General features: G+C 36.7%; 2 protein-coding genes across 4 annotated transcripts; both read left to right on the plus strand.

The window, feature by feature from the left end:
* The first annotated feature begins 262 nt into the window (after window positions 1-262).
* Window positions 263-7,726, plus strand: LOC106361294 (DNA-directed RNA polymerase II subunit RPB1). Of its 2 annotated transcripts, XM_048737785.1 has the most exons (12): window positions 263-589; window positions 666-929; window positions 1,032-1,334; window positions 1,417-1,575; window positions 1,716-2,098; window positions 2,173-2,650; window positions 2,743-3,029; window positions 3,131-3,389; window positions 3,698-6,759; window positions 6,870-6,941; window positions 7,196-7,380; window positions 7,474-7,726. In XM_048737785.1, exons 1-11 carry the CDS (start codon window positions 506-508, stop codon window positions 7,359-7,361), a joined length of 5,517 nt encoding a protein of 1,838 aa, XP_048593742.1. In that variant the 5' UTR covers window positions 263-505; the 3' UTR covers window positions 7,362-7,380; window positions 7,474-7,726. The 2 variants fall into 2 exon arrangements, with proteins under 2 accessions (XP_048593742.1, XP_048593743.1); XM_048737786.1 differs by lacking the exon at window positions 6,870-6,941.
* Window positions 7,727-14,879: 7,153 nt separating this feature from the next.
* Window positions 14,880-19,536, plus strand: LOC106361292 (phospholipase D delta-like). 2 transcript variants are annotated; one of them, XM_048737809.1, is made up of 9 exons: window positions 14,880-15,904; window positions 16,335-16,451; window positions 16,641-16,835; window positions 17,213-17,581; window positions 17,689-17,836; window positions 17,954-18,102; window positions 18,171-18,320; window positions 18,460-18,660; window positions 19,107-19,536. In XM_048737809.1, exons 1-9 carry the CDS (start codon window positions 14,984-14,986, stop codon window positions 19,401-19,403), a joined length of 2,547 nt encoding a protein of 848 aa, XP_048593766.1. In that variant the 5' UTR covers window positions 14,880-14,983; the 3' UTR covers window positions 19,404-19,536. The 2 variants fall into 2 exon arrangements, with proteins under 2 accessions (XP_048593766.1, XP_048593767.1); XM_048737810.1 differs by having other exon boundaries at window positions 18,171-18,311.
* Window positions 19,537-19,732: the final 196 nt, after the last annotated feature.

Genomic DNA, 19,732 nt, shown 5'->3' on the forward strand with positions numbered 1-19,732 from the left:
AAAATTGGGTTATACACGCCCCACTTAATCCGAACAGACCTCCAAATCCAACGCGCCGTTTTTTCTATAAATAGATTACAGAAACTGATAAATGATAATTGGGCCTCCGTCATTACGGCCCATTAAAACCGACTCTGCGGAGACGATTTTTCTATAAATAGATTACAAAAACCGATAAATGATAGTTGGGCCTCAGTCATTTACGGCCCATTAAAACCGACTCTTCTGGGACGATTTCTCTATAAATACAGAGCTTAGGGCATCGAATTCCCTCTTTGCTCGTTCCTCTCATCGCGAAGAGACGAGAGAAATCCAGATCTGGTCGTCTCCAAAAAAAAACCAAACGAAAAAAAAAAAATTAGCTCAAGTAGACTGTTAACTTACTCATTTGAAAGAAAGGGAAACACCAATTGGGGTTTAATTTCAATTTGAATCCTCCTCTTTCAATCCACGTTCTAGGGTTCTCGATTCTTTCGAATCCGTCTTTGATCGGAGCTCCGCCGCCATGGATACGCGGTTCCCGTTCTCTCCGGCCGAGGTCTCCAAAGTCCGTGTGGTCCAGTTTGGGATTCTCAGCCCCGATGAGATCGTAATCCTCCTTTCTCTAGCTTATTGCTCAATCGTATATCTTGATCGATTGACTCTAATGGCTTTTTGTTTTGCAGAGGCAAATGTCTGTTATACACGTGGAGCATAGTGAGACCACGGAGAAGGGAAAACCTAAGGTGGGAGGGTTGAGTGATACTCGGCTTGGAACGATTGATAGGAAGGTGAAGTGTGAGACGTGTATGGCTAACATGGCCGAGTGCCCTGGGCATTTTGGGCATCTTGAGCTCGCTAAGCCTATGTATCACGTTGGTTTCATGAAGACTGTGTTGAGTATCATGCGTTGTGTTTGCTTCAACTGCTCCAAGATCCTAGCTGATGAGGTGTGAACGAATGAATGTCAATGTGATTATGATTCTTAGAGAGGGAGGATAGATTGGGACTTTATATTTTTAATCCAATTTGTTTGTTTTTTTTTCGTGAAGGATGAGCATAAGTTTAAGCAAGCCATGAAGATTAAGAATCCCAAGAATAGGCTTAAGAAGATTCTGGATGCTTGCAAAAACAAGACCAAGTGTGAAGGTGGTGATGACATTGATGATGTTCAGACCCAAGACACAGACGAGCCTGTGAAGAAAAGCCGTGGTGGATGTGGTGCAACGCAACCTAAGATCACTATTGAGGGAATGAAGATGATTGCAGAGTTTAAGGTTACAAAGAAGAAAAACGATGAGATAGACCAGCTTCCCGAGCCTGCAGAAAGGAAACAAACACTTGGTGCTGACAGGGTTCGTCTCTTTTCTTTCCATTCTAATGTACCATATCCGTTCATGTTTGGGGGTAATCTGATGGCATGTGAAATTCTTGCAGGTTTTGAGTGTTTTAAAGAGGATTAGTGATGAGGATTGTCAGCTCTTAGGGTTCAACCCTAAGTATGCTCGGCCTGACTGGATGATTCTAGAAGTCCTTCCTATTCCTCCACCCCCTGTTAGACCATCTGTTATGATGGATGCCACTTCCAGGAGTGAGGCAAGTCTGGCTTTTCTTTACGGAATAAAAAAGTTGCTTAGCTCCTAGTGCAGATTTAGTCTGACGGGAAAATATTATCTTCATTTTTGACTATGCCAACTGATTGTGTGTCGCCTTGTTCATGCTTCTTGTTGATGCAGGATGACTTGACTCATCAGCTAGCTATGATTATTCGGCACAACGAGAACTTGAAAAGACAGGAAAAGAACGGAGCCCCAGCTCACATTATTTCAGAGTTCACACAACTCCTGCAGTTTCATATAGCAACCTATTTTGATAATGAGCTGCCTGGACAGCCAAGAGCTACTCAAAAATCAGGGAGGCCTATTAAATCAATTTGTAGTAGGCTGAAGGCAAAGGAAGGCAGGATCAGGGGAAATTTGATGGGAAAACGTGTGGATTTCTCGGCACGTACTGTTATTACACCAGATCCAACAATAAACATCGATGAACTTGGTGTACCGTGGAGTATTGCCCTGAATCTCACATACCCAGAAACAGTTACTCCATACAACATTGAGAGGTTAGTATGTTTGGCGTTTATTTTATATAAAGAGAGTCTTCCTCCATGTTTTGTTGACAATATTTCATTGGCAGATTGAAGGAGCTTGTTGATTATGGACCACATCCTCCACCTGGCAAGACTGGGGCGAAATATATCATTCGAGATGATGGCCAGAGACTAGATCTTCGGTACCTTAAGAAGAGCAGTGATCATCATTTGGAACTTGGATACAAAGTGGAGAGGCACTTAATTGATGGCGATTTTGTTCTTTTCAATCGTCAACCAAGTCTGCACAAAATGTCTATCATGGGTCACAGGATTAGGATCATGCCATATTCCACCTTCCGTCTGAATTTGTCTGTCACCTCTCCTTACAATGCTGATTTCGATGGGGATGAGATGAACATGCACGTACCACAGTCATTCGAGACCAGAGCCGAGGTGTTGGAGCTGATGATGGTTCCTAAATGTATAGTCTCTCCTCAGGCAAATCGGCCTGTGATGGGTATTGTGCAGGATACCCTTCTAGGATGCCGTAAAATCACAAAAAGAGATACCTTTATTGAGAAGGTAATCATTTCTTTAGCGATTACTTGCTGTAGTTCTCTCTGTGTTAATTAAAAGTAACCTAATTCCTCTGCTGATATCTTTTCCATGTACAGGATGTATTCATGAATACGCTTATGTGGTGGCAAGACTTCGATGGGAAAGTTCCAGCTCCTACAATTCTGAAGCCACGACCTCTTTGGACTGGCAAACAAGTCTTCAATCTTATCATACCAAAGCAGATAAATCTGTTCAGGTACTCTGCTTGGCACTCAGATGCAGAGACTGGATACATAACGCCAGGGGATACCCAAGTGAGAATTGAAAGAGGAGAACTTCTTGCCGGAACTCTCTGCAAAAAGACCCTTGGTACCGGTAATGGGAGTCTCGTTCATGTTATTTGGTAAGTTGCTGCATCCTGTTCACTTGACACGAAAAAATTAACATCAAGATATTGCAGTGTTGATCGTGGTTTGTTTACATTTTTCTTTTCTTGGTTTATAGGGAAGAGGTTGGTCCTGATGCAGCTAGGAAGTTCCTCGGTCATACTCAATGGCTGGTCAACTACTGGCTTCTGCAGAATGGTTTTACCATTGGAATCGGTGATACTATTGCTGATTCGCAAACAATGGAGAAAATTAATGAGACTATTTCTTGTGCAAAAACCGCCGTGAAAGACCTTATCCGTCAGTTCCAGGAAAAGAAATTAGATCCTGAACCGGGGCGAACTATGACAGAGACTTTTGAGAACAGAGTTAACCAGGTACGTTAATGTCTTGATAATAATTTTCATTTGGTGCGTGTCTGATATGAATGACTCCTTATTAAGCTAAAAGCAAGTAACCGTAGTTCATTAGGAATAATCATGGTTTAGTTACTTTATCCTTTGTCTATGAGAGAGGTTGAGATTTGTTAGCGAGAGGAAGAGAGAATTGTAACAAAGATCTCTGTATTTCGTTAATCATAAGCGCTCTTCTTTATTGATCTTTGTCATTTACAACGTTTGATAACCTAAACGTATCAGTGTCACTGAGTTTCTTACGTATTCTGACTCATAAACTGCTCTTGTAGGTTTTGAATAAAGCTCGTGACGATGCTGGAAGTAGTGCTCAAAAGAGTTTAGCAGAAACCAATAACCTGAAGGCCATGGTGACAGCAGGATCCAAAGGAAGTTTCATCAATATTTCTCAGATGACAGCGTGTGTTGGTCAGCAAAATGTGGAAGGGAAGCGGATCCCATTTGGATTTGATGGCCGGACGTTACCGCATTTCACCAAAGATGACTATGGTCCTGAAAGTCGTGGGTTTGTCGAGAATTCATACTTGCGTGGGCTGACTCCTCAAGAGTTCTTTTTCCATGCCATGGGAGGAAGGGAAGGTCTTATTGATACTGCCGTGAAGACATCAGAAACTGGATACATTCAGAGGCGATTGGTCAAGGCTATGGAGGATATTATGGTCAAGTATGATGGGACAGTCAGAAACTCGTTGGGTGATGTCATTCAGTTTCTCTATGGGGAAGATGGTATGGATGCTGTGTGGATAGAATCTCAGAAGCTGGATTCCTTGAAAATGAAGAAAGCAGAGTTTGATAGGACGTTCAAGTACGAGATTGACGACGAGAACTGGAATCCTACATACCTAAGTGATGAACATCTTGAGGACTTGAAAGGGATCAGGGAGTTGCGTGATGTATTTGATGCAGAATATCAGAAGCTCGAGGCCGATAGATTTCAACTCGGGACTGAAATTGCTACAAATGGTGATAGCACTTGGCCATTGCCTGTGAACATCAAGAGGCATATCTGGAATGCACAGAAGACTTTCAAGATTGACTTGCGCAAGATTTCGGATATGCACCCTGTTGAGATTGTTGATGCAGTTGATAAATTACAGGAGAGGCTGTTGGTTGTTCCTGGTGAAGATGGATTGAGTGTAGAAGCACAGAAAAATGCCACACTGTTCTTCAACATTTTGCTTCGAAGCACTCTTGCTAGTAAAAGGGTTTTGGAGGAATACAAGCTCAGCCGTGAGGCTTTTGAGTGGGTTATTGGTGAGATAGAATCAAGGTTCTTACAGTCGCTTGTAGCTCCCGGGGAAATGATCGGTTGTGTTGCTGCTCAGTCAATTGGAGAGCCTGCTACGCAGATGACTTTGAATACTTTCCATTATGCTGGTGTCAGTGCGAAGAATGTTACACTCGGTGTTCCCAGGCTGCGAGAGATTATTAACGTCGCTAAAAGGATTAAAACACCTTCCCTATCTGTCTATCTTACACCAGAAGCTAGCAAATCAAAAGAGGGGGCTAAAACTGTTCAGTGCGCTTTGGAGTATACTACTCTCAGGAGTGTCACTCAAGCCACGGAGGTTTGGTATGACCCGGATCCGATGAGTACCATTATCGAAGAAGATTTTGAATTTGTGAGGTCCTACTATGAAATGCCAGATGAAGATGTCTCTCCAGATAAAATATCTCCTTGGCTACTTCGTATTGAGTTGAATCGTGAAATGATGGTTGACAAGAAGTTGAGTATGGCAGATATAGCAGAGAAGATCAACCTGGAGTTTGATGATGACCTGACCTGCATATTTAATGATGACAATGCGGAGAAACTGATCCTTCGGATCCGGATTATGAATGACGAGGGAGCCAAAGGAGAAGCGCAAGATGAATCAGCTGAAGATGATGTTTTCCTTAAAAAGATTGAGAGCAACATGCTGACAGAAATGGCGCTCAGGGGCATTCCAGACATCAACAAGGTGTTCATTAAGCAGGTTAGAAAAAGCAAGTTTGATGAGGATGAAGGATTTAAGACATCGGAGGAGTGGATGTTAGATACGGAAGGCGTTAATTTACTGGCTGTTATGTGCCACGAAGATGTGGATCCAAAGAGGACAACAAGCAATCACTTGATTGAGATTATTGAAGTTCTTGGAATTGAAGCAGTTCGTCGTGCTTTGTTGGATGAGCTTCGAGTTGTGATATCCTTTGATGGCTCTTATGTGAATTACCGCCATCTTGCCATATTGTGTGATACAATGACCTATCGAGGTCATCTGATGGCGATCACTCGACATGGTATCAACAGAAATGATACTGGGCCTCTGATGAGGTGCTCATTTGAAGAAACGGTCGATATTCTGCTGGATGCTGCAGCTTATGCTGAGACAGACTGCTTGCGTGGTGTTACGGAAAATATTATGCTCGGCCAGCTTGCACCTATTGGAACAGGAGACTGCGAACTCTATCTGAATGATGAGATGCTGAAGAATGCAATTGAACTTCAGCTCCCTAGCTATATGGATGGACTGGAGTTTGGAATGACTCCTGCTCGCTCACCAATGTCTGGAACTCCTTATCATGAAAGCATGATGTCCCCAAACTACCTCCTGAGTCCAAATATGCGGTTGTCTCCAATGTCAGATGCTCAGTTTTCTCCATATGTTGGTGGAATGGCGTTTTCTCCTTCTTCATCTCCAGGCTACAGCCCATCTTCTCCTGGTTACAGTCCTACTTCTCCTGGTTACAGTCCGACTTCACCTGGATACAGTCCGACTTCTCCTGGCTATAGTCCCACTTCTCCCACGTACAGTCCTAGTTCTCCTGGCTATAGCCCAACTAGCCCTGCTTATTCTCCAACAAGTCCTTCATATTCTCCCACCTCCCCTAGCTACAGCCCAACGTCTCCTAGCTACAGCCCAACGTCTCCAAGCTACAGTCCAACGTCTCCAAGCTACAGCCCAACATCCCCGAGTTACAGTCCAACTTCACCTGCTTACAGTCCAACTTCTCCTGCATACAGCCCAACGTCACCTGCATACAGCCCTACCTCTCCATCTTACAGTCCAACTTCACCATCTTACAGTCCGACATCGCCTTCTTACAGCCCTACTTCACCATCCTACAGTCCAACATCTCCTTCTTACAGTCCTACTTCACCTGCATACAGCCCTACATCTCCTGGGTACAGCCCTACATCTCCAAGCTACAGTCCAACGTCTCCTAGTTACGGTCCGACGTCTCCAAGCTACAACCCTCAGTCTGCTAAATACAGTCCATCTCTGGCTTACTCTCCTAGCAATGCAAGACTATCACCAGCTAGCCCTTACAGTCCTACATCTCCAAACTACAGGTCAGTAGTAATCTGCTCTGTAGTGTTTTTTTTCTACCACTGTGAAGCTGTTATAATCCCTTGTCGTTTCTTTATTTTGTTAACTATTCATAAAAAAATTTACTCTGCAGCCCTACATCACCATCGTACTCACCCACATCTCCATCGTATTCACCATCAAGTCCAACATACAGTCCCAGCAGGTTCGGTTTTTACCCACTTGAATCTGTTGTATGCATCGCTGTCATTTAGACTAACTTCACCAACTACATTTTCTTTGGCATTTGGGTTCTGCAAAGAAATTGTTTCTTATTGTTGAATCTGTCTCAGTCCATAGATTTTCTGTTGTGTGCGTCGATGACATTTAGAATAACTTCACCAACTACATTTTCTTTTGCATTTGGATTCTGCAAAAGTGTAACTGAGTTGTTGTTCTTTCTGTTGAAATCTGTCTCAGCCCATACAGCTCAGGAGCAAGCCCTGACTACAGCCCAAGCGCAGGTTACTCACCAACACTTCCTGGTTATTCACCCTCATCCACCGGTCAGTATACACCACATGAGGGTGATAAAAATGACAAGACTGGAAAAGATGCCAGCAAGGATGATAAAAGCAACCCTTGAAAGGAATTCAAACGTGTAGGTAACGTTTAAATCTCTTGGAACCATTGGATTTAGAACTCAATAGTAGCTTGCTCACAAACCGGAGCCATCACATGTTATTTCTTGTAACCAGAAGCAGCAGTGGATGATGCTGTGAGATAGAACGAAGAAACCGTTTCAAAGTCGTCTCCTTTGTGACAGTTTTCTTTCTAAGTAGTTCCTCTCTGTCGTGCTTTGTATAAATTGTTCTAAACTTTTTCATAAAGCTACCCATCATGGATCCAAAAGAGAACAATATGAACATCATAGTCTTTGGTCTTTTCTGTCTGGTTGTTGAGTTCTTGTCTTGTTGGATTTCAGAAACTTAAAACATATTTAACAGTTTTTTTTATATTTATGTCTCTTAATTGATTAGATTTTGAATCGACAATACTTGTTCTTTAATGTAAAGATCAGTGGAGCTCTTTCCATGGGCCTCTCCCTCATCCTCTAATAACGTAATGTTTAATTCAAAATCAAAATGTGTTGGTTTATTGTGGACTATCGTGGCAAAATAATATAAGATCCAGATTCATGCTGGTGTGATTTTTTCCCGTACTTTTTTTTGTTTTAATTAAGTTTATTCGAAGTTTGCCCAAAAAAAAAAAGTTAATTTGAAAATGATTTCCTGTACTGAAACTTGAAAGCAGGGAAAACCAAACCGAGCGAGAAGGACGAGCCAGACAAAACATTAAAATCCGAGTTGATTCTCATTTTCGATGCGTAGTGCACCATAAGAAACGTGAGTATTGCCACAGGCAATTACTTACTAGAGGTGTGATATTAAAAAAATTACTAGATTTTAATAATCCATACCAGTACCGTGCGAAGAGTCTTAGGGGCCTAAGGCAAATTTTAAAAATAAACTTATTACAACTATAATAAAAACAATTTTGTAATATGATATATCGCTTTTACCAAATATACAAATATAACGCTGTAAAAGAATAAGTTTATGATATATTACGTCATATAAGAAAAAAAATACATGAATTCAGAAGGTTGGTTAGTGTACTATGTGGAAAGAGTTTTTAAAAAATAAGTCTAAATCATTAGATTATAAATTATTTTAAATTTTGGGGCCCTAAAAAAAATCATATTAATCGGAGGCCTAAAGCGAATGCCTTTTTGAATACACCGTAGACACGCCTCTGATCCATACGGTGGATATTTTTCTATTTGATAAAGAGAAATATCCTAAGATAGCAATAAAAAAAAATTTATGTCAGACTGTAAAAATTAAAATGACCAAAATATTTTATTAAATAGATAAATATATATTTATATCCCTAAGGTTAATTATAATGCAAGCCTTTGATCGAAGAACTAACTTATTGTTGCTTCTATCAAAAAAATACATAACAATGTAAACGTTATTTTTATTTATTTTTTTGTAAACTTATACAAATTATTAAAAGTTTCAAAAGAAAATAAAAAAAAACAATACTGAATTACATCACCCCGCCCACATAAACGTAATTCAACGTACGGCATATATGAAGAAAACAGCTCCGACCACCCTCGCTTGTTTTAGTTGAGTATTTTATTTTATTGTTTTCACAGAGTGTTACTCATATTTTAAAATAACAAAACCTCTTAGTCTCTTTTTTTCTTGAGCAAAATCTTAATCTCTTTTAAATTAACGAAATCTCTTTATTAAAATTTCACGCTCATGTAGTTGTGAAAGCCAACTATCTAGTTTATAATAATGTTAAACTGATAGTAACTCAAGTAACTAATTTTAGAAACCCTTGAATGAGAGACATTCAAAGTTTTAGGTAACGTCTAAAATCTCTTGGAACCATTGATTTTAGAATTCCTACAAGCTCACAAACCGAGCCACATGTTATTTGGTGTAACCAGGATCAGCAGGGGGATGCTAAGAAAAAGCAAGAAACCGTTTCAAAGTCATTTCCTGTGGATAACTTTGTCGTGATTTGTATATTTTTCTAAACTTACCCATAAAAGGAAACAATATGAACAAAATCGTCATAAACTTTTAGCTTTTTAGTATGGTTTTTGAGTTGTTGCTTTGTTGGATTTCATAAAGTAAAAACATGTTAAACGTTCTGTTGTGATACATGTGTAAGGATTTTTATGTTACTGTTTCTTCGTGGAGTAGGTTTCGAATCGAGAATACTTGGTTCCGACAAAAGTTTTGATTGCCATGTGTTTCAACAACTGGATTTTCCAATGTGGATTTTAGAGAAAGAGTTCCGGAATAATGTCGAAGGAGTTTTATTCGATTCGTTTCTTGTTTAATTTGCCATTAAAGGATAATTACTGGAACTTATCGGATTCTTTAAATATAATTTTCTTCATGTTCTAGATCTCCTGGTTAATATATAATACTAAGAAATTTTGAAAAAATTCTATCGGCTGATCCGGTCGGCTTCATGAAAAACGCACTTAGTGCTAAAGAGTGGACTGGCTACCACACTGCCAGAGTGAAAAACTTTCCTTTTTGTATTTATAAATTTTCATGTTTTCACATGAAACACATTAAATTCTTTTTTTTTTACCATAGATGTATTATTCTATTTTCTAGTTTTTATTATTACTAATTCTAATAATTTAATAAACTAAATTATCCACACAAAGCAGACCCGATCATCATTCTCAAGCTCACCATTATTTTAGTTTTTATCTATAAACGAATTAATGTAAGAAAATTATTGTGAACTAATTAAGGGGAATTGCCACAAATACCACTTTCAATGTACCACTTTTCATTAATACCTTAACCAATTTTACCATTAAAATTTTAATAGGCAAAATAAAATTATACCCCTATCTAATTAAAACTACAACTATTATCTTCTTCTCCACTATCCGATAATCAATCCGACGAGATCCGGTGATTCTGACGAGTTTTCCGGCGAGCTTTGACAACGAAGACGAGCTCTCTTGTGAAATCTGACGATGCTGATGAGTTCTCTGGCGAAACACGAATGAGACGATCTCTCTCCTGATGCTGATGAGTTTCCGGTGAGATATGACGACGCTAACGAGTTTTCCGGCGAGATCTGACGATGCCGAGAAGTTCTACGGCAAAGCTGACAGACTCGACAAGCTCAGACGAACGAGACGATCTCTCTCCCAACGCCTAAGAAACACTAACAAAGGTAAGATGATAGTATATGGTGATTTTTGCCTCTTTCTGTAATTTTAGCTTGATTTATCAAAATCGATATGTTTCTAAGAAAGAAGACGAAGTTTTTCAAGTGAAGTTTTCAGATCTCAAATTTATAAGATCTTATAAATTGGGTCCTTTCAAATCTTACTGTTGATCTGTTAGCAATCAAAAGACACAAAGCTTAACGTAAGAGTACAATTATTGATTTGGTTGATTTATTGTCATAGTTTTCAGATTTATATAATTATTTAATTCATGAGAAGGTACTAACCTAAGAGTATAATTATTCCATGATTACTTCTTCTCTTGGTTGATTTGGTGATGTTGCAGAGAATTACAAATGTGTGTTGTCAGCTTTTGGATTTAAAGGATGTTGTGGAGAATATGTGTGGTGATATGCATATCTAAGTATCTCACTTCCTTAAGGTAATACAATGCTATTATTTGTAGTTTGACTAGCAATGTTTTAGTATGTGCAGTATATGAGGTGGAACGTTGGTGTTTTGGTAGTGTAACGTTCTATTTATACTTTGTGAGATTTATTTTTTATGTCTTGTTTTGTGTATAATATCTACAGAAGCAGTAGAGATGAAGGATGAGTTTGTTGAGTTACGAAAGCATACTATTTTTGAATCTTATTTTGGAAGTGAATGCTGATGCGTAGAAATAATATGTGACTGGCTTTTGTTCAGATTTTGAAAATTTACGAGGTTGGTGAGTTGTTTGAAGAGGCAAGAGAGACTCTGAAGAAGAATGTGGTTTGTGCTATCAAAGAATTACGTATTTATAACGCTTTATAAAAGTTGCAGAGTTGGCTTCTTAGTACATTCTTCTCTCTCATCTTCTTTAGACATCTCTTATACTAAAACAATTGTATCTCTCTTTTAGTAGTTGCATAGTTGAAGATATTAGTTGGACATGTAAGTGAGTTTGGTTTCGATTGTTTCTTTTATAGAAGAGTGAGATATGGAGAAGCCTTGATGTTCTCAGACTATGTTAAAGCAATATATCCCTTGTTGAAGGACGTGGCTCTTTCACCAGATATGTCTTTTTTGTGTTGATTATCTTTTGGAGGGATTTTAGAAAAATTACCTTATAAGCCATTGTAAATAAATTTATAAACGCTTATAAATCACTTTGAGTTTCTTACACTCATTCTGCCTAGCATTCCTCACAAGACTTCTCAAGTTCAAACATTTATGTGTGTTTGTACAGACATATACAATCAACTCTTCTTTAAAAACTTCTTAATAAAAACTTATAAATCGTCGAGTTGTACTTTTAATAATAGACTTATAAATAGCTTATATGTTCTTGTAAATAGTTTAATACACCCTTTTAAATAGTTTTATAAACCTGTATAAATAGTTATATACTTTTGTAAAGAGATGATGATACGTGGCAGATTGTGAGGCACATGAGGACAGCAAGCAAGACTCCACCGCTTCAGAAATTTTACATACTTTTATAAATTATTTTATAATCCTTTATAATGGTGTATAAACTTTATAAATTATTTTTATAAACCCTTATAAATTATTTACATACTCTTATAAACCCTTATATATTATTATACAAACCATTATAAATTGTTTTATAAGGCTTTCATAAAGTTTTTATAAACCCTTATTAATAGTATACATACCTCTTATAAATTATTTATAAAATTTCATAACTTTCTTATAAACATTTATAAATGATTTATAGATCTTATAACTTGTTTTATATGTCATTATTAATGGTTTATATACTCTTACAAATAATCTTACATACCCTTATAAGGCTTTGTAAAGAGATGATGATACGTGACAGACTCTAAGGCACATGTGGACAGCAAGCACGGCTCCACCGCTTCAGAAATTTTACATATCCTTATAAATTGTTTTATTATAATCCTTTATAATGGTGTATAAACTTTATAAATTATTTTTATAAACCCGTATACATTATTATACAAACCATTATAAATTATTTTATAAGGCTTTCTAAATGGTTATAGACTCTTTTAGTTGATTTATAAACCTATACAACTCTTATAATATCCCTTATAAATTGAATATAATCTTTCATAAAGTTTTTATAAACTCCTATTAATAGTATACATACCCCTTATAAATTATTTATAAACTTTCATAACTTTCTTATAAACATTTATAAATGGTTTATAGATTTTATAACTTGTTTTATATGCATTTATTAATGGTTTATAAACTCTTACAAATAATTTTACATATCTTTATAAGGATTTGTAAGGAGATGATGATACGTGGCAGGTTCTGAGGTACATGTGGACAGCAATCAAGACTCCACCGCTTCAGAAATTTTAAATTCCCTTATAAATCATTTTATAATATTTTATAATGGTGTATAAACTTAATAAATTATTTTTATAAACCCGTATACATTATTTACATACCCTTATAAACCCTTATAAATTATTATACAAACCATTATAAATTGTTTTATAAGGCTTTCTAAATGGTTATAGACTCTTTTAGTTGATTTATAAACCTATACAACTCTTATAATACCTCTTATAAATTGAATATAATCTTTCATACAGTTTTTATAAACTCCTATTAATAGTATACATACCCCTTATAAATTATTTATAAACTTTCATAACTTTCTTATAAACATTTATAAATGGTTTATAGATTTTATAACTTGTTTTATATGCATTTATTAATGGTTTATAAACTCTTACAAATAATTTTACATATCCTTATAAGGCTTTGTAAAGAGATGATGATACATGGCAGATTCTGAGGTACATGTGGACAGCAATCAAGACTCCACTGCTTTAGAAATTTTAAATTCCCATATAAATCATTTTATAATATTTATAATGGTGTATAAACTTAATAAATTATTTTTATAAACCCATATACATTATTTACGTACCCTTATAAACCCTTATAAATTATTATACAAACCATTATAAATTATTTTATAAGGCTTTCTAAATGTTATAGACTCTTTTAGTTGATTTATAAACCTATGGAACTCATATAATACCCTTATAAATTGAATGTATGCTTTCATAACGTTTTTTTATAACCTTTTATAAATTATTTACATTCATCAATAATCATAGATCTAACCCCATTGGTTGATATGAGAAAGTGAACCATAGATCTACCCCCATTCATGAATAATCTTATTTGCATAAGGTTCTCCTGAAAATTGAATGTTATTCTTTCTAGCTAGTTCTACAACACTTCCGCAAGGTGTGAATTCTCAATTTCACTAAATTCCTCCTTACCTAAAATACAAAAAAATCATTTTCAACATAATTTATATTTGAACGTTGGATGATCAGTTTGGCTTGTCTGGTAGCTCTGTTGAAGTATCACAATACCTCGTAGTTAACTTCAAAATTGTGCAGAATTTATAAACCTTATAAATTATTTAACAAACTTTATAAATTGTCTTATAAGCCTTTCTAAATTGTCTTTTAGTTGATTGAGTTACTTAACACATCGTTTTCTGCAGCTGAGGTGGAGCCTTCACTTGCGTTATATCATACTTTTTATCACTGCTAAAAGAAACAGACTCTGCAATCTAAGACACAAGAAGAAACTAAAAAATGTCAATGGTTGGTCAATAAGACTTTAGAAAAAAAAACAAGAGACAATGATGAATTTGATGATTAACATTGTAGATCAAAGAAAATGTGTGATGGCAGAGTTGTGGCTCTCATATAAGCTTGAACATATGCTTCTTTTATGAGTGTCGGGAACTGAACATGTCAATTACATTACTAAATAACTTCGATTTATAAAGAGTTATAAATTTTCAAAAACTCAATGTTCACTATTAGAAATCTTTCTCTTAGATCAGACTATTAATAGATAACTCTTTCTCTTAGATCAAAACAACAAAATCCAAAAAAAATACTTACAGGTTGTGATTCTTGCTGAGGATTCAACATTTGAAGTTTTGAGTCTCGATCTCGATTGCTTCGTGGATCTGGACGAAGACGACGAATCTGGACGAAGATGTCAGTTCAGGACAGAGACGGTGGATCTGGAGGACAGAGACGGCGAATCTGAACGGAGACGGCGGATCTGAACGGAAAACAGCGGATCTGAACAGAGACGATAGACGACGGACGACGGACGGAGATTCACGAGAGAGAGAGAAATGAGTTGAAGATAAGTTAAGGGCAATATTGTCTTTTACACATTAATGAATGTGGTATTTTTGAAAATATCTTTTGATTGATGGTAAAGTTGAAAAGTGGTATCATAAAAGATGTATAAGTAAAATTTCCCCACTAATTAATTAAGCAAAGTGTTAATTAAGTGTCTTCCTTCTTCCTTCCCTCTCTCATTCACCAAAAACATTATAAATATTATCCATCTAATTTTTCAAAAAAAAAAATAATAATAAAAAAACTTTCAAATATATTTCGCTCCTCCACAACAACGACAAAGCCCTGTTCGTTAGGGTTTCGTTCCTAACCATGGCCGAGAACGTCTCAGAGGATGTGATCCTTCTACACGGCGACCTCGATTTGAAAATTGTTCAAGCGAGGAGGCTACCTAACAGGGATACCTTCTCCGAACGTATGCGCCGTTGCTTCAAGCCTTGCAACTCCTGTATTAAACCTACTACAGACGACTATGACGGCGAAGCGAGTTCCGACGACGACGACGAGAACATCCGTGGCCTCCCAAGGAATACCAGCGATCCCTACGTCACGGTGTCCGTCCCGCATGCGACTCTTGCTCGGACGCACGTTTTGAAAAACGCTTCGGATCCTGTTTGGAACCGGCATTTTAAAGTTTCCGTGGCGCATCCCCTGTCTTATCTCAAGTTCAAAGTCAAGGACTACGATGTCTCCGGTGCACAAACAATTGGCACTGTCCGTATCCCGGTTCAGCAAATCGCGTCGGGAGAACGCATTTGGGGATGGTTTCCTGTCCTTGGCGGCTCAGGAAAGCCGCCAAAGAAGGAAACTGCTCTCCGTATTGATTTGAAATTTACTTCGTTTGATAAAATCCAAACTAATAAAACGCTTGGTGGTGTTATGGGGACTTACTTCCCTTTGAGGAAAGGAAGTCAGGTGAGGCTTTACCAAGACGCTCATGTGATGGACGGAATGTTACCGGAGATTCGGTTGGACAACGGGGATGTTTATCAACACGGGAAATGCTGGGAAGATATATGTCACGCTATTTGTGAGGCTCACCATATGATTTACATTGTTGGCTGGTCTGTCTTCCACAAGGTGAAGCTGGTTAGGGAACCTACAAGGGAATTGCCAAGAGGTGGTGATTTGACGCTTGGAGAGTTGCTGAAATACAAATCGGAAGAAGGTGTTCGAGTTTTGCTACTTGTATGGGACGATAAGAGTTCTCGTGATAAGTTTGGGATAAGCACGGTGAGTAGTGTCTTGCAAGCAAAATCAATGTCAAAGTTTAAATTTTTTTTTACTAGATAGAACTAAGTTTTGATGATAAATTTTTAAATAATTAATTTTTCATTTATTATTATTATTAAAAATACTATATTCAAGTAGTTTTATGTTAAATATTTGGTATAAATTTTATGCTTTTCAATTATGAATATTTTTATTAATATATAAAAAATATCAGAATATATATATATACTGTATATCTATAAATTTTTAGTTTTGATGTTTTCCGTCCCCATTCATTTCTATCCCATGTTTCTAACATAGGAGTTCAGTAAGTGTGCTGTTATCTTTCTTGCTGAGTACAAAATTTTAAAGAATTGGAGTTCTGGTGAGAATATTCATGTTTTGATAGGGTACTAAGATATTGCATGCATGGCATGTCATCTATGTGCAGCCAGGAGTTATGGGGACACATGATGAAGAGACTAGAAAGTTTTTCAAGCATTCTTCTGTGAAATGTATATTGTCACCTCGTTATGCCAGCAATAAGCTTGGGTTGTTCAAACAACAGGCAAGTCTTATCTCTTCAGAGTTTATATTCATGATACCTTGATGTTGACTTATGCGTTCATTTATGAGATATGTCTTGGAAATACCTTCCTTGACTCTCTAATCAATGTTGGGTCGTTGGCCATCGTTTGTCATTGACTTAGTCAACGTTGTTTTAACATGTCATTGGCATGGCTGGTATCTTAACCAGGTGGTTGGCACTCTCTTCACGCACCATCAGAAGTGTGTTCTTGTAGACACTCAAGCTGTTGGTAGTAATCGCAAAGTCACAGCTTTTATTGGAGGGATCGATCTTTGTGACGGGCGCTATGACACACCTGAGCACCGGATATTACACGATCTTGACACTGTATTTAAGGATGATTTTCACAATCCTACATTTCCAGTGAGTGTATGATTATTTGAACACGCTAAAATCTTAACTGAGAAATACCTTTAGATCATTAAATCAGATTTTTGTTCAAAAAATATCATTAAAATCATCCAAATAACATTAATTAAAAGTTAAAATACATTTTCCCGTTTCTATTTTTTTTTTAATTTAGGCTTGGGTTTACTAATTAGAATTTAGAATTTGGTATTTAGCTGTTGAGGTTTTAGTATGTAAAGGTAATATAGCGTTTTTATTGATTAATAAAATGAAATTTTAGAGATTTTTCTCTTTGAATACTATTTATCAAAAAACTAAAAACATGCTAATTATTAGATTTGCCCATTTTATTTCCTTAATCCTGATTGGTATTTCTTTTTCTACTTCCTCAGAGTGGTGCCATAGCTCCAAGACAACCTTGGCACGATATGCATTGTAGGCTAGATGGGCCTGCGGCATATGATGTTCTCATAAACTTTGAGCAACGGTGGAGAAAAGCGACACGATGGAAAGAGTTTAACTTAAAGGGGAAAACTCTCTGGCTAGATGACTCTTTGTTACGGATAGGACGTATATCATGGATACTAAATCCAAAGTTTAAATATCGGATAGATGGTGTTTTAGATGTTCCAGAGGACGATCCAGTGGTTTATGTTTCTAATGAAGATGATCCTGAGAACTGGCATGTTCAGGTGTTCCGTTCTATCGACTCAGGATCCGTGAAAGGATTTCCAAAATGTGAAAATGAGGCCGAGGCCCTGGTTAGTAGATCATCTTATTTGCTATTATTACAAATGTTACTTGACAAACACGTTTATTCAATCAAATATCTACTAAGATTTTAAATTTTTTTATTGATTTACTGCAGCATCTACAATATGACAAGCGTCTTGTAGTTGATAAAAGTATCCAGACTGCGTACATCCAGATAATCAGATCTGCTCAGCATTTCATATTTATCGAGAATCAGTATTTTCTTGGTTCTTCTTATGCTTGGCCTGATTATAACGATGCAGGTACGTTTTGATATTTGAAGAAAGTTCTTAGACTAGGAACTAAAGTGCGTAGGGTATAGTCTAAAGTTGTTCTCAATTGTATGCGCACCTGATCATTGGTTCTTCTTGAATGAACAGGAGCTGACAATCTAATTCCTATGGAGTTGGCACTGAAGATTACTAGTAAAATTAGAGCTAAAGAAAGATTTGCTGTCTATGTCGTCATACCAATGTGGCCTGAAGGCGACCCAAAGTCGGGACCTATGCAAGAAATTTTATATTGGCAGGTACGACTTTTAGCTAACTGTAAGATTATCATTGATACATTTGCTAAGAAAAATATCTTCGTTTTCAGAGCCAAACTATGCAGATGATGTATGATGTTATAGCACGAGAACTGAAGTCACACCAGTCAAATGCGCATCCTCTGGATTACCTTAACTTTTACTGCCTTGGCAAACAAGAACAACTTCCAGATGACATGCCAGCAACCAATGTCAGTGGGGTATAGTTTTTAAAAAGACTAAGAACTGCTTCATGCACACAAAATCTAGCATACAGATAGAGATATCATATTCATACGCACACATATATTTGCTAGTCGTAGTCAGCATAACAAGTTTCTTTACGATGTGCATTTTCAGGTTACAGATTCTTATAAGTTCCAGCGTTTCATGATCTATGTGCATGCAAAGGGAATGATAGTAGATGATGAATATGTACTTATGGGATCTGCTAATATCAACCAAAGATCTATGGCCGGCACGAAAGATACTGAGATAGCCATGGGTGCATATCAACCCCATCATACATGGGCTAACAAGGGAAAACACCCACGTGGCCAGGTTTGCCTTCCCTCTTCTCATCATCTATACCATTTTAGATGCTTAATAAGTTGGTGTTTCTGAAACTGGAATCTTCTTGGAAGAATAATTACGGAAAAATTGCATTAAAACTTGAAAATGTGGCTGTCACTTACACTTTAAATATATTTTGAACTTCAAAGTTATTTAATGACTAAATAAATATTTCTATTTAAAAACAATCTTTTTGTGATTTTCCCGAATAACAACAATACATTCATTAAGAGTTGTGTAGAAACTCAAGTCTGGTTATGAAACTTAAGATGCTCAAGATGGTGGTGTTGCTGAAACTCAAGTCTCTCTGGAAGAATAATAACCGGAAATCGCATAAAGAACTTTTAGCAATTATATTTTAAACTTCAAAATTATATAAATAATGAATTAAAAATTTCCCATTTTAGAGGTTTTAATGTGATTTTCCGGAATAGGTGTATGGGTATAGGATGTCACTATGGGCAGAGCATTTAGGCAAAACTGGAGATGAGTTTGTGGAGCCTGGTGATCTAAAATGTGTCAAGAACGTTAACGAAATCGCTGAAAGGAACTGGAGAAAGTTCATAGATTCGGAGTTTTCAGAGCTTCAAGGTCACTTGATTAAGTATCCTCTGCACGTAGACATTGATGGTAATGTGACCTCTCTTCCAGGTTACGACAGTTTCCCAGATGTTGGTGGTAAGATCATTGGAGATCATTCCAAGGCTATCCCTGATACTCTAACTACGTAATGTTTACTGTATTATCTAATGATATGAAAGTGTTGTACATTGTAACCGTGTTGTTTAATTTATTGTATTTGTGATTTGCTGTCAAACTGTTTTTCTTTGGGGTTTCAAAAACGAAAATAATACTCTTTCCTTTTTTTTTCTCTCTCTTTTTTTTTTGTCAAACTCTTTTTTTTCTCTCTCTTTCCTTTCGTAATACTATAAATAGATAATGTTTTAGATTTTTTTTGTTGTTTCATAATATATAATGTTTTGATATATCTATACTCAGTGGCTAATGTAAAATTAGTTTTTGGTGGGGGGAAATCTTATATAAGCTTAAAAAAATATAG

Source organism: Brassica napus, chromosome A8, assembly GCF_020379485.1.
Source record: "Brassica napus cultivar Da-Ae chromosome A8, Da-Ae, whole genome shotgun sequence".
Taxonomy (NCBI): Eukaryota; Viridiplantae; Streptophyta; class Magnoliopsida; order Brassicales; family Brassicaceae; genus Brassica; species Brassica napus.

What these genes read in the sequence shown, in the direction of transcription:
- LOC106361292 (XM_048737809.1), top strand. Translation starts at nt 14,984, where the DNA reads ATGGCCGAGAACGTCTCAGAGGATGTGATCCTTCTACACGGCGACCTC. An exon ending in ATAAGTTTGGGATAAGCACG is followed by an intron (nt 15,905 to 16,334) that starts GTGAGTAGTGTC and finishes ATCTATGTGCAG; the next exon opens with CCAGGAGTTATGGGGACACA. An exon ending in GAAAACACCCACGTGGCCAG is followed by an intron (nt 18,661 to 19,106) that starts GTTTGCCTTCCC and finishes TTTCCGGAATAG; the next exon opens with GTGTATGGGTATAGGATGTC.
- LOC106361294 (XM_048737785.1), top strand. Translation starts at nt 506, where the DNA reads ATGGATACGCGGTTCCCGTTCTCTCCGGCCGAGGTCTCCAAAGTCCGT. An exon ending in CCAAGATCCTAGCTGATGAG is followed by an intron (nt 930 to 1,031) that starts GTGTGAACGAAT and finishes TTTTTCGTGAAG; the next exon opens with GATGAGCATAAGTTTAAGCA. An exon ending in TTGAGAACAGAGTTAACCAG is followed by an intron (nt 3,390 to 3,697) that starts GTACGTTAATGT and finishes CTGCTCTTGTAG; the next exon opens with GTTTTGAATAAAGCTCGTGA.